The sequence below is a fragment of the Zeus faber genome, assembly GCF_960531495.2.
Source record: "Zeus faber genome assembly, chromosome: 11".
NCBI classification, from domain to species: Eukaryota; Metazoa; Chordata; class Actinopteri; order Zeiformes; family Zeidae; genus Zeus; species Zeus faber.
This window is the reverse complement of record NC_137205.1, coordinates 11,471,540-11,490,892: the sequence shown is the minus strand read 5'-3', so window position 1 is coordinate 11,490,892 and position 19,353 is coordinate 11,471,540. Positions and strand designations below refer to the sequence as shown.

General features: G+C 44.6%; 2 protein-coding genes across 2 annotated transcripts; both read left to right on the top strand.

Annotated features, from left to right (window-relative positions):
* Positions 1-5,540: 5,540 nt before the first annotated feature.
* On the top strand, positions 5,541-16,515 carry LOC307237263 (ankyrin repeat and fibronectin type-III domain-containing protein 1). The gene is made up of 18 exons (XM_080009966.1): positions 5,541-5,903; positions 6,173-6,473; positions 6,729-6,929; positions 7,488-7,601; positions 7,843-7,940; positions 9,340-9,430; positions 10,002-10,109; positions 10,322-10,421; positions 11,036-11,165; positions 11,424-11,543; positions 11,684-11,790; positions 12,003-12,117; positions 12,354-12,520; positions 12,606-12,783; positions 12,897-13,059; positions 13,867-14,033; positions 14,132-14,336; positions 14,601-16,515. The coding sequence occupies exons 1-18, from the start codon at positions 5,742-5,744 to the stop codon at positions 15,302-15,304; spliced, it is 3,231 nt and encodes a 1,076-aa protein (XP_079866092.1). The 5' UTR covers positions 5,541-5,741; the 3' UTR covers positions 15,305-16,515.
* Positions 16,516-17,378: 863 nt separating this feature from the next.
* LOC307236986 (GTPase IMAP family member 9) lies at positions 17,379-19,056 on the top strand (the record flags this gene model as incomplete). Its single annotated transcript, XM_080009586.1, has 2 exons — positions 17,379-17,412; positions 18,014-19,056. The coding sequence occupies 2 exons, from the start codon at positions 17,379-17,381 to the stop codon at positions 19,054-19,056; spliced, it is 1,077 nt and encodes a 358-aa protein (XP_079865712.1).
* Positions 19,057-19,353: the final 297 nt, after the last annotated feature.

The window sequence follows — 19,353 nt, the reverse complement described above, 5'->3', positions numbered from 1 at the left end:
CTATCTGTCTGTCTATCTATTTATCTATCTATTTTGTATCTATGTATCTGGACATGATATAAGACATGACATGGTCTGTATTATCAACAGATTCAGTTAAATATCTGAATAATATGGATATCTCTGGATTCTGAGCCTTTTCGCCCAGTGTTGAGTTATATCTGTATGTCTTGCTTTAAATACAGCAACAGCATTTCATTTGAAAGGGATACATAGGTTGCCGGTCTGTGTACTAGGAAGTGGTCGAGGTTAGAAACGCTAGCAGAACCCCCCGAGAAGCAAACAGAATGTATTTGTTGCTGAACTCTCCATTTAATCCTGGAAGCAGCTCAGTCCCTGCAGCTCTATTGACCCAAATGAGGAGGGGGTCGCTGTTTCAATTTGAATTGAAGCCTATCTGTCATCTTTATTTGACAATTTAAACAGAATTTTCACAGGTGGCCGATAAAGACAGAAGATGAAGACAAATTACTTCAGAGGCAAACACTTTCCATGTCCATGTAAGGGGTCTGCTTTTCTCTCTCTTGATAAGATACATTAGACCACTTCCTGCACGCACACACACACACATACACACACACACACACACACACACACACACACACACATACACACCCACATGCATAGTTACATCTACACAAACTTTTGCATCCATGTGTTGATGCACCATTTATATATATATATATATATATATATATATATATATATATATATATATATATATATATAATATTTACAGATTTACGTATATTTTTAGTATATGGATTGTGTATAGATGCATGTATATTTTTCTGTTTCTCTGTTATTCTCTGCCTTTTATACTCGGAAAAATACTTCCTGTAAGCCACTTTGGTATTTACATTCACATCGATTAATTTAGTAGACACTTTTGTACAAAGAGACATATTGGAGCAACCTCAAACTTAAGTGCATGAGCACATGTTTCTAAATTCAACCACATACAAGTGCAAAATAGCTGCAAGGAGTCAGAATAATATAGAGTCGTTAGTAGTATGTTTTTTTGTATATAAGTGCAATATGGTAAGTACTCATGTTGTTAGTGCATTATGTTAATACAACAACTTAAAACAAGGCAACGTCAACAAAAACAAGAGGGGACAGTACACAAAGTTAGACAAATTGACTAAACCCTTTAGTCGGTCTGAATTTTCTTTTGTTGATGTTGCCGTGTAGCACCGTAATCTACAGTTTGTCTGGTGGTGTAAACTATAACAGAGTGATGACCAAATTCTGCTCCTTTGAGTCAGAGATTAAATTTTATTGTATTTGCAGTAAGGACCATGAATGCATTGGTGACTGACGTTGGTGTTTATACTACCAAAACAGGAGATTTAGCTTTAATTTGTTTAGATGTTTTGGTGACCAAATATTTACTACTTTCATATTTTCAGAGGCAGGAGAAACAGGGGTGCACAAAACACATCTACCATACCATGAGTATAGTACAGAAATATTATGAAGATGACAAACTTAGTCAAGATTTAAGATAGTTCATTTGTCACAGAGGTAAGTCAAGTATGGTGCAGTAAAATGCTAAAAAGGGAACAAGGGCTGTGCAAGACATTTGGATATGTATGCATATATACAGTATACAGCAAAATTAATATATAATATAAATATAATAATCAGACAGACAAAAAGAGAAAAACATACAAAAAGAAACAGTGCATGCTGAATTTATTAAAAAAAAATGGAAAAGCGTTTTTTAATGTTAATATAAAGACCTGGGGTATTTGCGGGGTTTTCGGTTAATCTTTGAGAGTTTGTGAAGTGAGGGGAGGGAATAAAGTTGTGTGCGTGTGTGTGTGTGGTGTGTGTGTGTGTGTGTGGTGTGTGTGTGTGTGTGTGTGGGGGGGGGGGGGGCCGTGGCGTCAGAACGCTGCGTGTCCTTCACACAGTGCGTCTCCGAAGGCAGCGCCAGGAAACCCACTTTAATTAATCTGGTGGTTGATCAGCTCCAAGGATTGCTTTTTTATTTGTATTTTTATTGATCGTTAGAGATGAGGATCGGCGAAAACGAAGATAGATAACGACGGCAGCTTCACAAAGAGGGCCAATTTGGCTTCGAAACCAGGTATTGTAGGACACGATAACGCATTCAAGTTATTATCGTTTTAAGAGTTGGTTAAACTGAAGAAAAACCTGATTAAAAAAAGCTGGCATATTCGAAACTTTCTTCTTAACTGCTTTATGCTTCTTGTTCCATCCGAAGGATGTGTTGAATAAAAGGGAATTTTAATAGCGGTCTCAAATAACTGATGGCGAGGCTAGAAGTAAAGATTAGGCTTGCAAGTTTATAAACGGCTGTTAAAGTCATTTTGTACAGAAAGTGGATTTATTGAACATTTCTTTCCTGCAGTATTGGAAAATGTGAGTCCGATTTTTAGAGCCTTTGAGACAACCAACTTTAGATTGAATAGTAAACTTTTATTTTACGAGTTGAGATGGAATTAAAGCAGGTGCACTTGGAAAAAGTAAGAGTAAAGTGAATTAATTTAAATATAGATTTATATTGCTGCATCTGTTGGTCATTGTATTAGTTTGTGGAATTGTTGATAGGGCCATCAGATTGCAACTGAATGACAATAAATCCCCATTGCATATATTTTCTTTGGTATTGGGAAGATAAGTATGGGTAGATATAAATCACCTCAATGCGTCTGCACAACACGCCTCTGTTCGGAGATTAGGATTTTAACATATCCATCTAAATTCACATCCGTTCTATGTCTTTTGCTCTGATTACCATCTTATTATTGTTGCCTCTGTGGTGCAGAGCCTGGAGCTGCTAATCCCCTCTCAACAGGTTCCTCTGATCAGCACTTTCCACCACACCAATGATATAAGATATGATAAATAAACATAGGAGAGAAAGAAAAAAAGAAAAGAACCTCCACCAACAACATTGGCAGGTATAGCCAGACGGTGCAGGTGCTGGTGGAGTAGTAAACAATATAGGGGTGTCACACAAGTAGGCAGCAATAACAGCGGGGAGGTGTCACTTAGGGACATGTCATCATCCAGAGAGACGGACAGAGAAACGGACAGGGTGACGGATGGGGAGACGGACAGAGAGACGGACCGGGAGGAGGACAGGGAGACGGACAGGGGGACAGACAGGGAGTCGGACACAGAGACGGACAGAGAGACTGAGAGACGGACAGGGAGACGGACAGGAAGACGGACAGAAGGACGGACAGGGAGACAGAGCGACAGACAGGGAGACAGACAGTGAGACGGACAGGGGGCACGGACAGGGAGACGGACAGAGAGACAGACAGGGAGACAGAGAAACAGACAGTGAGACCGAGAGACAGACAGGGAGACTGACAGAGAGACGGACAGGGAGACAGAGAGACGGACACAGAGACGGACAGAGCGACTGAGAGACGGACAGGGAGACAGAGAAACAGACAGGGAGACCGAGAGACAGACAGGGAGACTGACAGAGAGACGGACAGGGAGACAGAGAGACGGACACAGAGACGGACAGAGCGACTGAGAGACGGACAGGGAGACTGAGAGACGCACAGAGAGACGTACAGGGAGACAGACAGGAGCCATCACGCGAGGTCCCAATCTAGAAGCAACCAAGAGAATATTGAGTTTCACACAAGGACAGTCACAGAAGTCAGACTACAGGGTCTGGACCACATAGAGAATGAAATGTAAGCGAGTGTGAGTTCACAAGAAAGGACATGGAGAATATGGATGAGGATGAGGAGAGTAAGAGGGTCATTCCATGAGATGGATGCCATTTTCAGTTCAATTTTAAAGGACAAAGAATCAGTTAGTTTAACATTTCATCGTTCAGTGTACATGTTAAACTCCCCAGAAAACATACTTTCCCAACCTCAAGCACAAAAGCATTATTTTTATCATCCATGACACATATATTTCGTGTGACGGGGTGGAATATTTCATACTAAAATGTCCACCGCTCAAAAAATAGATTTAGGGTTTAAAAGTGCAGTGTAGAACTTACGGAACAGACTTTGCAGAAATGGAATAAAATATTCAAAAGTATGTTTTAACTCGTGTATAATCCTATGAAATTAAGAATTGTTGTGTTTTTGTTACCTAGAATGAGCCGTTTTTATCTATATAGGGAGCGGGTACGCTTCACGGAGGCAGCCATTTTGCTCCGCCATGTTTCTTCTACAGTAGCCCAGAACGGACAAACCAAACACTGGCTCTAGAGAGGGTCTTTCACGTTTTTTCGCTAGTTCCGTGGTCACCGGCTCTTCCAGGGAGGCCGGCATGATGCACCGCCATGGGGAGCGGTATTCAGTTGAGTGATTCCTTTCAGACAGACCCTTATCAAACATTATAAAACATCAAATTATGAGTTTTGAATTGAGCTCCTCTGAAGACTTAAATGATGTCACTTCCTGTTTGTGTCATTTAAAGAAAAAGTTCATTCGTTTTGGAGAAAAAAAAAGGTGTTGTGATGGGGAACGGGACAACAATAAATGATCATATTTTTATTTATTTCAAATAATGGCTGTTTGGATGGGAGGACAGATTTACTTCTGAAAATAACAAAAAAGTGATGGCAATCCATCTTTTATTCATATTTTATTTTAGTCATATTTGTGATGCCACTTCCATGGCTCTGGACATGAAAATAAACAATAGTGTTTTGAAAAAAAGTTATAAAAAAATATATATTATTATTCACTCGAAATAACATTTTTTTGTAGAGTATGTTAGTAATGAAATATAAATTAATAGTTTTCAGCTCGGCAAACATTTTGCAGGTTATTGTGTCATGGAATGATTCGAGAAATGGCAGAAGCAGCCTTCGTATCCAGAGGAGTATTTTTGGAAAATTATAAAACACTTGTGTTGTACTAGTCTTTGGTCTCTTTGTGATAATGTTCCTGTTTCCTTTTCATCTTACAGCCAACTGATTACAATGTTAATGCAGTGTGTTGGCGTGTGGTGGAATAGCGTCAGCTTTGGGCCGCGCCCCAGCAGATTTCTTTACTTCAGTTGGTTATTAGGCTGATGGGCAGGTTGCTTTATGTCTACAAGTGATGGGAAATAAAGGCCTCGTCGCACAATAGTTGGGGGGAGGAGGAAGCAAAAGGAAGAGCGAGCATTGTGGGGTTTTTTTAAGTGCCGCGGTGCATTTTTCATCTGCCGTTGTTGCAGCCATGTAGACTTTCATCCATTTATCCGCCCACACCAGAACACTGCTCTGCTCAGCCCCCACCCAAAACCAGCTCGATAGGGAATTACCTCCACTGTACTTGGCTCACTGTATATACTGTACTCAGGATGGTTTTTTTTTGTCCTTCTTTTCTTCTTCCTCTTCTTCTTTTCTCCCCACCACAATTCATTCTAGGTTTTCGAATGACTTCCCCTTATGCTCATACTCTCCTCATCCCCCCGAAGTCCCATCTCTGTTTCGTGTGCCACTGTCCTCATCTCTTCGGCCTGTCATATGGCTCATAGTGTGGGGGTCCCCATCTTTCTTTCTATGGACTAACAATCGTTCATCCCCTTCCCATCATCCCATCACCTCAAGCCTCACAGTACTCCTTCTCTTTCCCCCTTCATTCCCTCTCTCTCTTTGCTGTCTTCCATCCGTCACTCCTCTGCTTCTTCTCCGCTGTTCAGTCCTCTCTCTCTCTTGCCTTTTCTCCTGTTGCTTTCCCCTTCTTCTCCTCTCCTCCCCCTCCTCTCCTCTCCTCTCCTCCTCTGTACTGTGGGTCATGTCAGTATCGATGCAGAACCCGCTCCAGCGCCGCCGCTCTCTGGGTCCCGTCTCGCCAAAGCGCATCTACAGGAACTTGTCGGTTCGACTGAGGGGAGGAGACGCCTCCGTCGCCAGAGAGCCAGACGCCGCCAAACACCCATGCAAGGCGGCACTGACCGTAAGATGTTTTCCCTTGCCATTTTCAGCCGCGTTGAATCCTTGTCTTGCATTTCATTGTCATCCCGACGTCACTATGAATCCATTGCCCCCGTGGGCAAATGGCCCCACATTCATGATTAAATTTATGTGTCCTGCATTACTGTCTTGTCCACTGTCTGTCTCTTTGCACCGCAGCTCCCTCTGCTCCGCCTCTTACAACAAACCTTTTTAAATATAAACCTCTCTCTATCTCTGGCCTTCTTTCCCTCCACCCGTGCATACTATCAGTACAAGACCCTGTGGGAGGCCGTGGAAAACGAGGACACTCTGGCGGTGCAAAGCCTGCTGTCCAAGGATCACACCAGCTGGGGAGGAGCAGGAGGAGGAGGACGAGGAGGACTGGGCGGAGGTGTAGGAGCGCTGTGGGACCGGGGGGAGAGGAGGGAGAAGGACAAGGAGATAGACAAGGAAAAAGGGGTGAACAGGGTGAGCGACCAGGGCCTGGTCCCTCTGGACGTGGCCGCCCTTACCCACAATTACCCTCTGCTCCACGTCCTGACCAAAGCCGGAGCGCGACACAATCCCATTTGTAAGTGTCCTCAAAGAGGACAAAAAGTCATTATTACTAAACATAAACTGTAGCGCAAACAGGATTTTAATATCAATAAGTTCTTAATGTCTTTATTTAAATGGGAGTGGATGAGTGTAAACACGCTGCAGTGTGAAGTGTTCCTTTATTATTTGTGAAACAATATTAAATGGATCTTGTTTCGTCTCCTTCCTTATTTTCTTTCTTCTGTTTTTACCTCTGTCTGTCTCTCTCTCCTTCTCTTTCCCCCCCCAGTGTGTCGTCCGACGGAATGGGCCCTGAAGCTGGATGCCCTGGTGGTGCTGGCGGGTAGGCGTGTGGAGGAGAGGAAGGAGGAGCTGGTGAGGAGGGCGGGCGCGGGGCCACAGGCCCGGGCTGACACCCAGAGACAGCTCTGCCTCTGGAGCCTCCGGCAGCAGCTGTACTGCCGCATGAGGGAGAACTTCCACAGCACAGGTCAGCCCCCACGGGTCATGTGCAGATATGCACTCTGTGAAAATGCAGCTTGGGAACCCATCTGAGGGTCACTGGCCTGTATCCTTGGGGAGAACTGTGAAAGTTTATTCTTATTTTTTTGTGAGCAGGAGACAAGACTAAATGTATTTTCACTTTGGGTTGCTTGGGGAACCGGACTAGAATGTATGCGAGGATGTCTTGACTAATGTGTGTTGAGACTGAAGAAACCCATTACTAATGGGGCCCAACCCTGAGGTTAATGATATAATGAGAAGAATATGTGTGTTAATTGATGCGCGTGTGAGTGTAGAATATTACTCTTTTTTTCCGCCCCAATTTTAGGCAGGACAATGATACTTTAAACTTGTTAGAGTTTGGGTCCTCTACACTTCCCTATCTGCCCATTTCCATGTAAAAAAAATCTGGATTCTTTCAAGAATTAACATTTAAAAAACAACTTTCAGGTGTCATATGGGGCTTCTTTTACAAATGCAGTATATGCTTGTTCTGTCCCTGTCTTTCTCTAAATCAAAATCCTTTACTCTGTTGTCTATTAAGATCTCCCTGGCCCCCCAAGCCATGTGTCCTTACTGGTGACCAGCACATCCTCCCTGTTCGTAGCAATCAGAGAACCGGAGAGCGGTCCTGCAGGACTGGTCACGCGCTATAGAGGTGGGCCGTGGTACAAAAACACATTTTTTACCATTTATACCATTTGATCCGCAATTAAATATGTAACATGCAGACTGTTCAGTCCACTGTGCATTCATGTTATACTTCTCAAACAAAGACAGATTAGGCCAAGGTACGCCGAGAACACAAAACTATAAACATCTAGAGCCTTTGTCTTCTCGGCAGAGTTTAAAGCAAAGCCAGGGAATAATCTATCAGCGCAATTGTCTTCTCGCCACAGTGGAATGGAGCACCTCGGCCAGCTTCAAGCGCATCCTTGGCTCGGTCCAAGTTACAGAGACCAAGAGCCCGTCTCATAGCATCACAGGACTAATGACCGTAAGGCAACCAGTGACACGTACACTCACACACACACACACACACACACACACACACACACACACACACACACACACACACACACACACACACACACACACACACACACACACACACACACACAAACAAATCCTAGCATTCAACCCTACCCCAATACGTGCACAACCTTTACACTTGGCCTAGCCATGATCTTATCCTCACCACAATCCTGTAGATAGAGAGCGCACACTTAACCGACATTTGCAGATTTTTGCAGTCTCTGACGCACGCACATAATGACGGCAGTCCCTGAGTAGCACACATCAGGAAATGGAGAAAAACAGACACCTGCTGTTCCCTGCTACAGCCGTTCTCATGAGAATGTATTTTCTCTCGATATTTTGACCATAAAAAAACCACAAGGCCCGTACAGCTTGCACTTGTGAGCCTGAAGCAAATTGACAAGACGCTTTTACAGTCATTTGCAATCATATGCAACGAACAGCGCCAGACTCACCTAACCACACTAAATCCATACCTAGAGTCTCTAAGCTGATTCCTCAAAGTAATTTTCTGAGGAAGCACCGCTGGGGTGCCACCCATTACATAAAAGACAAACACGTCCCATTTCAACACTCCAGAATACACATTTTCATCGCCGTCTCAGGTTGCACCTCCTTTTTTACACCTGTGTATTTTCACCTTTTCCTTCCTCTGTCCCAAACGTAATTTTGATTGGTTGCTTAAATCGTTGGTTGGTTTCTACCATATTATCACTGGCTCCAACAAAATTGAGTACATTAAAACTTTAGGGGGAGACTCCTAAATACAAGTCACGTGTCACTGAGCTCAAATTTCAGCTGTCCAAGCCAGTAAAGTATAATGACCTGATTCATCAACTAGGCCTTTTGAACCACCAACCTGCACAAATTATATCTCCCTTTATAACACATTTAGTAAAAACAAATTTTATTTGTGATGGCTGATGAGGCTCTGTACTATGTACTCTAGTATTTAGTCGAGATACTGAAGGATGAAATATGATTCCTCCATACAAAAATCCATCTGAAAATCCTCAACAATACCCACTTCTTAACTTTATCATCAAAGTCACTTACACTTACACACACACACAGACACAAACACACTCACATACACACACACACACACACACACACACACACACACACACACACACACACACACAGACACACGCACACACACACATACACACTGTGCCCAAACAATTCCTGTACCAAGCCATAACCTCTCATAGGTGGCACTTAGCTTGCTGAACTTGTTCACTTTAAAAGATTAATACATAATGATTGCTGTGTGTGATGCCTCAGCCCTGGAGTGGGCTGTTTTTAAGGTTAATGCTCAGTAATAATCTGGCGGTGTGACGCTTGCCCAAACGCAGGGAGTGCATTACTTTGTGCGAGTGAGCGCCTACAATGTGAAGGGATGGGGGCCGGCGCAGTGCTCCACTCCAGTCAGTGCTGCCCCTTCCAGTGAGTATACCTAACTGCAGCCTTTGGTGAATGTGGAGCGAGCCTGAGAACTCTCCGTTCTGTCTTTCTGCCCGTCTCACAGGGCCGACATCCCACTGTAGCTTTGATGTGTAAAAAAGTGGGATCTTAACACAAAATAATTGAGAAGTAGAGTTATCTTTGTGTCTCATCAGGCCACATCCTTGAGGTCAATTTTTCCTCAATAATCGTTGTTGCATGTCATAATGTTCTATCCTTCTACACTATAATAACTGAGGTTTCAGTGCAGCTTAGCACAATAGAGCAAAATATAATGACTGGCAAAGTAGTAGCTAGATAGTGCAATTAGGTTATAAAGCAGAGGGATTCAATGAAAGAGAAGATATTTAGACACCCTAGCCATTCAGTCGCAGCAGACAGATCTTTTTTCCCGGGGAAAGGCTCTTTCCCACTAATCACCACTATGTGCAACTTGCAGCACTCAAGACTTGTCTGGGAAAGAGAACTTGATGTGTGAGTGGTTTTCCCTGAGTAGATGAAAAAGGCAGTGACGCATTACGTTATTTTTTTTTTTCAATTGCTTGTCCTGCAGGCTGGAGAGAGTGCATCGGTGTGAAGTCGCAGATCAGAAACCAGGAGGGCCTGGTGGGGAACTTGCTGGAGCAGATCAGAGAGCCAGATTACAGGGGATATTGCATAGGTGACTCTATTTTTTTGGATCAAGTTATTTCTGATATGATTTCACCTTGTTTCCTGTTTAGGCCCAGGACAAGTTTTACCCTTTTTAAAATCCGCATCAAATTTTCCCCCACAAAAATCGAATGATCTCACACAAGCAGATACTTTGTCTGATCAATAGATCCTCACCCTCTCCCCCCCCGTCTCCCTCTTCTCCCCCTTTTTCCTCAACAGAGAGCTCCAAGCCCCTGAGCCCCAGCAAGCGTCTCTCCATGTCTCGAGGCATCAAACAACTGTTTCAGTCAGCCACCAAGTTTGTTCGTCTCCTGCAGAGGTAGAGCTCTCTCTCACTCTCTCTTTCTCTCTCTCGCTCTCTCGGGGGTTTGGCGATTGAATTCCTCAGAGAAGGTTGAACGTGGGTGACATCCTCCCCACACACACACACACACACACACACACACACACACACACAGACACACTTTCTGTTACTGATGAAGTACCCTTGAGCAAAGCACTTAATCCTGGCTGCCTAGGGGGAGGTTCTTCTCTGTGCCTACTGCATGGAATGCTGTGTTTGCATTGTAAAGAATGTGAATCAGAGTATACTCAACTGACTTTTCTTGTATAAATAGAAGTTTGAAAAAAAAGGGCATATTTTCAAGTAGGTCAGTGTGGTGCGATTATGGAAATCGCACTATTGAAATATTTTATACATTTGAATTTGAATATCTTCTTATTTCATATTTTCCGTTCTAGCGGGAGGTTATTGTAACTCGCATGAATCAGATTGTAATGGATTTGAGCATTTGGTCCAGGCAGTTTCATTTTGGTAGCAAACCTTCTAAAACCAACATTGGCTTAAAAGTCAAATGTGTTCTTCTGTTCTCGTTTCTCATTCTCAATTAATTAAAAATCTTTTTTTTTTCTTTTTGCGATGAATCTTCGAAGGGGCGTCTACATGGCTACAGTGTTCTATCACAAGGAAAACATTCTGGTGACAGCGGAGGACCAACTCCCACTGGTGGAGTTCCAGTGCTGCTCCACCTCCATCACGCACGACTTCCTTTGGTTCGCCAAGGTCAGTCACCACTGAAATATTGATTCCTGCCTGGCTGCTGGCTTCACACTGGTCCGTCCGTCCGTCTGTCTGTCTGTCTGTCTGTCTGGCTGGCTGTCTGGCTGTCTGTCTGTCATATCTATTTGCATAGATAAATAAAAATTTTCATTATCACCTGTTGCATGATCAAAATAATTCAAATTTGAATCATAATCATGATCATGTATGTGCATTACAATTATAATTCATGATCATTATGCTGACGCTTATTTCCCACAGTTGTCCTGTGCATGGCAGCAGGTGCCCTGGCTCCAGCAGGCCTTATCCTCTGCTCATTCCTCGCCCTCCTCCCTGATTCAGAACAGGCACAACATCCTCAGGGCTGTGGCCCAGCTACAGGTATGGTGTTCATGTTGACAATGAGCAGTAAATAGCCAAAATGTTCCTTTCTTTTTGGAACTCCCTTGTGAATAATCCTCATGTATCCATTTCCCCTGCATTTTTTTCTTCTTCATTTTCTCCCATGCCCTCCCATTAAGTCATCCCTGGGGACAATGGACCTGGGCCAGGTGTACTACGAGCCTTTGAAAGACCGACAAGGCAACATTCTACTGGTGACTGTCAGGGAGTTCCCCAAACCTCCCAGGTTAGCACCAGCAAAGCATCTTTTGTGACTGATTCACAAAAGGAAAAAAATCTCATATTCACCCTTCACAGCCCTCACAACATCATAATCCATTCACTACCAATGAAGGAAACTTGACTGAAATTGAAACAATTAAATCCCAACGGATCTGGAAGGCAATTTTTTCTGTGTGTGAGTCTTTTTCACTGTACTTTCTGCGTCCGTCCCCCCAGTCCTCCGGACCCTCCGCTTCACTGGGTGCCCCTTGCCCGCCTGGAAAAGAACCGTAGCAGGACGCCTCTGCTACCAGAGCCCACCGCCATAGACACGCTCACAGAGCAGCTCAAGGTGAATCTGTGTTCATGTGTACGTTTATTGAAGGAGGAGAGAATAGGTTTGCTAAAGTAGCACATCCATGTTTGGAAGTAAAACATGTGTGTCATTCTTACTGTGAGCCATTTACAAGGATGTACAACCCCATAAAAGCATCCATTAAAATTCTATACAAAAGTAAAAGGCAGAAAAGCTCTCCAATAGTATCTCCCAATCGCCCCAGCACAACACGTTTCCCTCCATTATGACAGGAAAAGCTGTCGCATCACAGACACAGCCTCCAGTGGGCCCAGCCCGGTCTGTACATCGGCATCCTCAAGCTGTGCAGCTCCGTGGAGCAGATCAGGGTCCTGGTTCCACAGAGGCTTCCGAACCTGCTCTGCCACACCAGAGTGCGCCACAACGCCCACGTGTCCAGGTACCGCACGCCGTCACTGTGGCACAAACCCCAGCAGCAAAAAATAGAACGTGCATCTTTCAGCTTCTATTTACTCTGCTGGCAGGGAGGAGTGGGAATGGCTGCAGAGCCACGTTTTCAGTTCGGCCAATGGGACGGCTCAGAACCTGTTGAGCGACGAGGACGACGGCCTGACGGAGAGCGGCGGCCTGGCGGAGTTTGTCAGGTCTCTCAGAGCGGCGGTCACGGTCCTCTTGACAAAGCTCAACATCCCCCTCTACAGGGTAACAGCCACTCACGCCAAGTGAAACGCACGCAATATTTATCTCCCCATCTGCTCCGCTACTGTATGTCTTTCCTTTTATACCCTCTCCCTCTTTCTCTCCCACTGTGGTAGGCGTATCAATATGGTGTGTACACCCAGGAGCTGCTGCAGTTCGGGGACAAGTTGTCCATGCTGCTGCTGCTGCCTCCCAGTGAGGACTTCAGCTCCAACTACTGGCCTTTGGTGGGCACCAAGGAGCCTGGCCTCACCATGCCGCTGCAGATCTTTGAGCTGGGTGCGTGTATACGTTTGAGCCTTCCCTGTTTCATAGCGATGATCACCCCATTTTCCTTGCTATCCATTGCAAGTACACAAAATAATGCAGCCAGCATAGCCAGCCAGCATCTCCAAACACCGAATTCACCTCCATCTCCGTTCGTCCGCACTTCTGTGTTTTCCATTGACAAATATCATCCCAAAGTGACATATCCATTACTTTTTATCAAAATAAAAAATGTAAATTTGTCATTAAAACGTCATGGAATTAACAACATTTTTTGTAATTACAACATAGCAGGCAGAAAATATTGTCGTTAAATGAATGGAACACGCTACCGAACAAATCAGCGTAATAAGGTCTGGATGTTTTTGGGAGGAAAGTGTGTTATCCTTATCAATGTTATGGTGGTGGTGGTGGGGGGGGGGGGGGGCTCACATGGGGCTCATTTTCAAAAGATTGGAAAAGAAAATCTGAAAGAAAGTTTAAAAACACATGAAAATGATTGGCTTTTTCAATTTAGCTCAAATGAAGCTCCATGAGCTCCCGGGCGAGCTTTTTGATCTTTTGAAGATTAATCACATTTAGGGTTTCTTTTCGTATCTAACGAGGCCTTTGATCCCTTTTACACAATTTATTAGGACTTCATTTTGTTCGGGTGTGTCACGTTTAGGTATGCCATGTCAGTTTGGCTCTTTGGCTGGTCTTCCCTCCAATGCTATATTAGTACATTTCCAGGTATTGGATTTTATTTTTTTTTTTTTATCCCTCAGATCTGCTGTTAACGTTGTTTGGTTTTCCCTCTTGACCCCGGCTTACCACCAGTTCACTTCTGGACCTACGAGCGGGACTTTGTGTCGCAGTACTGCCAGGCGTGGGTGAGGCTGGAGCTGGACACCCATCTGGCCCAGCAGGCGCTCCGGGAGGCTTTGGACACCAAGGAGGTGCAAGAAGCCAGGGAGCGTCTGGGCCACATCACACAGCTCTCCCAGGTAACAACATGTCAGCGAGGGATGGCACACGAGGGGTTCTAGTACGTTTTGGCAAGCCGTTCTATCCCATAACGACCTCTCTGACCATGCCCGGACAGCGTCTCGACGCAATGTGGCGAGACTCCCGCTGGATCATGGACTGCCTCCAGTGCGTTCGTTCCAGGCAGTGGGTGGGGGCAGTGCCCTTAGGCCTGGTGATGGGCGGAGACCCGCCACCACGGCCCGACACCGAGGAAGAAGAGGAAAGTCTCACCGCCAGGTTGGCCTGGCCCCATCGCCTACAAACGCTCAGAACCATTCCAGGTATGAGGAGAATGGAGGTTCCCAATTTCCATACTGTATTGTCTAGTTTTTGTTGTTGTTTCTTATTGTCGGTATCTACCAGTGAACATAGATCTCACATTCAACTGCATTGGAAAAGTCAACACACTCTCTTACGGTTTATGTAAGCTTTTCTGTGTGTAATGGCTGCTATATCGAGACAAAACAATGCTATTGCTGGCTAGAAATGGCTTGGAAAATGATCCGAAACAGCATTACGATACGTTTTTTTTCTTCTCCTTTCAGAGAATTTGGTCACTGTGACTCCCACAAATGTCAACGCCGAGGTCTCCTCTGCTGCGGAGATCATGCTGGCCCCTGAAGAGGCAGCTATAGTCCTGATGGAGGGTGTTGCAAAAGGAGGATACCCAGTAGATATCGCCGCCCAATCCACAATGGACCTGACTGCTCTCGACCAGGCAGAATTAGGATGCGGAAGCACCTTGACCCAACAGGTCATAGATCCAGCCCTCGATGGCCAGTCCGAAGTGGAATATGATGGTCTGGTCTTGTCGGAGGTCCAGGACTTTCCCTCCAGCTTCAGTGAGGTTATCCAGCCGATGGAAATGGCAGAGTTGGTGGACATCTTGCCCACGCTCAGCCTCATCGAGGAGGAGACTTTGCCGAGCGACCCCTCGACACCATCGATGATGGAAATGTTTGAGAGTTTTGGACTCGGGATCGGGGAGAGCAGTGCTTTCTTCGACCTGGAGAACTTGGACTTGAGTAATGGAGCTGCGAGCTCCTCCTCACACTCCGGCGCCCAGAGCAACGGCAGTAGTGTGACGTCGGAGTTCGGTTCGGCGGAGGGATTCTGCGATAACGGCGTTTTAGTGGGAAGGGCTGCTGCGAGCTGGGATTTCACCGTAAAGGAGGCATCCAACGAGGGGAATAGTTTCCCAGTGAGAAACCAGGTGGAGTGGGTGTGCTCCTCCAACGAAGCATCCTGATGCATTCTGGTCTTGGCCCTTTTCTACAGTGTGTGTACGCGTGCATGTGAGCGTGTGTGTGTGTGTGTGTGTGTTTGTGAGTGACTCATTTTGGGAAAGTACTCCAATATCAAGTTGAAGTTCAACATTGATTCAACATATCCTTTGCACGAACATAGTTAAACATCTTCAAATTTTAGGGTATTGAACGTTAGAATACTTTTGTAACCCTGAGTGTGATACAATTTGTGTCAGTCTATATGTATGTTAGTATATAGACCCACCACCCACCACAGCACAAAGCTTTAGGGACAATTGACACTTTTCCGTAATTCATTGAGTTTATCCTGGTGAATTTCCTGCATTGCTGCTATTTGCATACATTATAGATTGCTTATGTCGTCAGTACTGTAGATGATATGTTTCATTCATGGAAATATTAGGTGTGGTGGCAGGGCAGAACATTTTTTTGGGTGCCCAAGTTTCATGTTACCTTTCCTATGCTGCGTCACCGTTTGGAAACCACACGGAACCACTGTACTATGTTTCTACAGTTTTTAACACCAAAAGTCTAGACCACCACCAGAACCCTGAAATGATATCTTTCAGTGAGTCAAGATAGTCAGAAGATGTTTTGGGGGCTTTTACCAGATTAGAAATTATACCATTCAAAATTGCTATATTTTCACGCATGAGCTATTCAAAGCAGAAAATCCATTCAGTAAGCGTGCATTCCTCAAACAATATATTTTAAAAATGAAAGTTGCTATGTAGTCGATGACAGTATGTTAATTATAAAAAAATTAAAGGTCACCATATGTCTGCAAGCGATGCACAGGATCTGCACAAAAGCCAGTTATGAGTGAATAGAAATGTCTTCAGTAGATGGTTTAAAACATTGCATTTTGTCTACAAAAGGGTCATAATACAAAAATAATTAACCCGTTTGTTTGTATGGTGCAGATAACACTTTAGCCAAAAGCTCATAATGTCCAAACTTTATGAGCTTTTTGAGTTTGAGTGAATATCCCCCCTGGATTAATAGTTAGAGTGTTATAGTGTTATATATGTGTTATCTTATCTCATTTTCAAGACATTGTTTTGGTCACATCCCTTTTTTCCTCTTTGTTCCTTGCCATTATTCACATCATTTAATAGCATTATGACAAAATGCCTTTTTTTTGCCTCCTTTTTGTCTTTAATACAAATAAAATTTAGATTTAAAAATTTAAGTTTCTCTCCTGTTAGAAATGTGATGACAGGAACCAGTGAGGGACACTGGGTGCAGAAGGACTGGGCCTGCAGAAGGACTGGGCCTGCAGAAGGACTGGGCCTGCAGAAGGACTGGGCCTGCAGAAGGACTGGGCCTGCAGAAGGACTGGGCCTGCAGGGGACGCAAATACCACTAACTTTTGGACACACTTCTATCAACCGGCTGTTGTTGACAATTTAAGACCTTATCAAAATAACCCCATTTATTCGCCCAAAATCAGAAAATACAAAAGCTTTTATTGTAGGATAAAGGGGCCATATACAATATATAGTCTTTGAGTGGGTCCTCAGAACAAAGGCTGTAGAAATGTCTTAATTTGTGCAAATTTATCTCAATGAGAGGATGTTGATGATGTACATTCATTTAATCCAATTTACTGTCATTTAATATAAACTCAGGGGGTTTAATTAAAAGAATAACTTTTTGCTTGACAAACTATAATGAAATAAAAAAAGTAAATAATATATCAATTAAAAAAAAATATTATTATTATTATTATTATTATTATTTAATAAGAATTCTTTTTTCGTCCTTTTTGAGCTCTGAAAGTATTTTGTCATCTACAGTATTTTATCATGCGGTCTAACTGGAATTTAAAAGTTTGATGGCGTGGGGGTGGTGGGACAGTGCTGCAGCGTCACTGCGTGGGAGCCAGATGAACGGCAGATCCCCCCAAAAACCGAGAGAGAGAGAGAGAGCATCGCTTAAATACAGCGGAAATCCTAATAGAATCGCGTTTGCTGAATTCGATTGCTTGAGTGATTGATCCTTGAATTAAATATCCTCTCTATTTCAATTCTCTGTCCGTGAGAGCACCGAGCGATGGCGTCACTGGAATGTGCTGCGTCAGACGGAGGTATGTTGTCGATGGGACACTGAAAACTGCAGTTTAAAGTGGTAATCCGTGACATTATTTTGTAAAAAAAAATTCTATATTTAATGTTTATCCCCATCCGTAGTTAGCTGGTAATGATAAGAAGGAGCTATTCAGTGTATTTGCGTTATATGCAGTATATGTGGTCCTCTACTGTATATGCCGTTTCCATTGTTCAGAAAGAATGCACTAATCTGGCACGAGCATGAATTGAAAGGCAGCGGTGGTGCATTTGATAAAGAGGTGTAGATAGTTGTGGTCGGTAAACTACATACCCCCACAACCTCAAGTGACCAAGAAAAAAATATATATAAATCAATCGATCATAATAACACCTACGCACAACGCAGACAAGGACGTCGATTAAAAAATGTTTTGTAAGCAGTTTCGAAAGGAATTCTGGCACACAGACAAGACAGTCTTTCGGATTGCCACTTCGGCTGCCATGTGTGAGCAAGAAGAGACCAGTTCATGCAAACATCACAGTCTGATATTGGTTATGATTGTATGAGTCAGAACAATCTTTTTATTCATAATATCTGTAGTAAATGTGTTTTAGATTTTTCCGTCTACTGTTCCTCAGCCCTTGAGCAGCCGCCTCCTGCAGGGGAGCCCCATGTTTGCCACGAGCTCCGGATGGTTCTCGTGGGGAAAACGGGCACGGGCAGGAGCTCCTCGGGGAACAGCATCGTGGGACGAGATGCCTTCCGGACGGACGTCTCCCCCCGGTCTGTCACCACGCGGTGTCAGAGGGAGACAGCCACACGCCACGGGCGGAACATCTCCGTGGTGGACACGCCAGGGTTCTTCAACTCGCGACTCTCCGCCCTGGAGGTGACCGCCGAGGTCGGCCGCTGCGTCGCTCTGTCGCCCCCGGGACCTCACACCTTCTTGGTGACCCTTCAGGTGGGCAGGTTTACCCAGGAGGAAAGGGACACCCTGGAGTGGCTCAAGGCCACATTTGGACCAGCGGTCACCAGGTTTGCCCTGGTCCTTTTCACCGGGGGAGACCAGCTTAAAGAGAAAAGCATTGGGGATTTCTTGGAGGAGAGCGATGAGCTATTGGCATTTGTAAAAAGCTGTATGGGTGGGTTTCACGTCCTGGATAATAGTTCCGGTGGACAGGACCAGGCGACAGGAGAGTCAAAGCAGGTGGTGCAACTCCTGGAGAAGGTGGACAAAATGGTGGCAGAGAACGGTGGCAGGTGTTACTGTGGGGAGATGCTCCAGGAAGCCGAGAGGGCCATCAGGGAGGTGCAGAAGAGGATTCTCGGGGAAGGGGGAGATGGTGGGGTAGAGTCGCTGGAGGGGCCAACAGAGGAGAAGCTGGGAACAGAGTTGGAAAGGAGAAGGAGGGAGGAGGAAGAGGAGGCCAGGAAGAGGGCAGAGAAGCTATTCTGGTACGAACTGGCAACCGCGCTGGGCAGGGGGGCAGCAGAAGGGGCCGGGATCATGGGGAAAGACAAAGGGAAAGGGAAGGTCTTGAAAAAGACCAAGGTGGTGGAGAAGGCCGCAGCTCTGGCAACCACACCGCTGTCGATCAGTTCGGCTGCCAAAGCAGTCGGGGGTGCCGTCAGGGAGGGAAGCAAGATCATATATAAACACCGCAAAACTCTGCTAAAGTGAGGCGTGGTCAACAGAGAGGGTCACTCAACTGGATATCAGGTAATGGACAACATCAAACTGGGTCCCATGTTTGGCTGGCTATCAGAATTTCTTGATTTTCTAATATTGACTTCAATGCATTGAAACCATGGAGTGTTATGTATGACGTGATTTTGCTGGGGTTTCAAAATAATTTCAGATCATTTTAGAACAGTATAATGATCTATAACTCTATCATCTATTGATTTTTTAACAATAGGCATCTAGACCTGTTGTTTCCCACTCCCAACAACCATTGTTTTTTTTAGAATGTAAAGT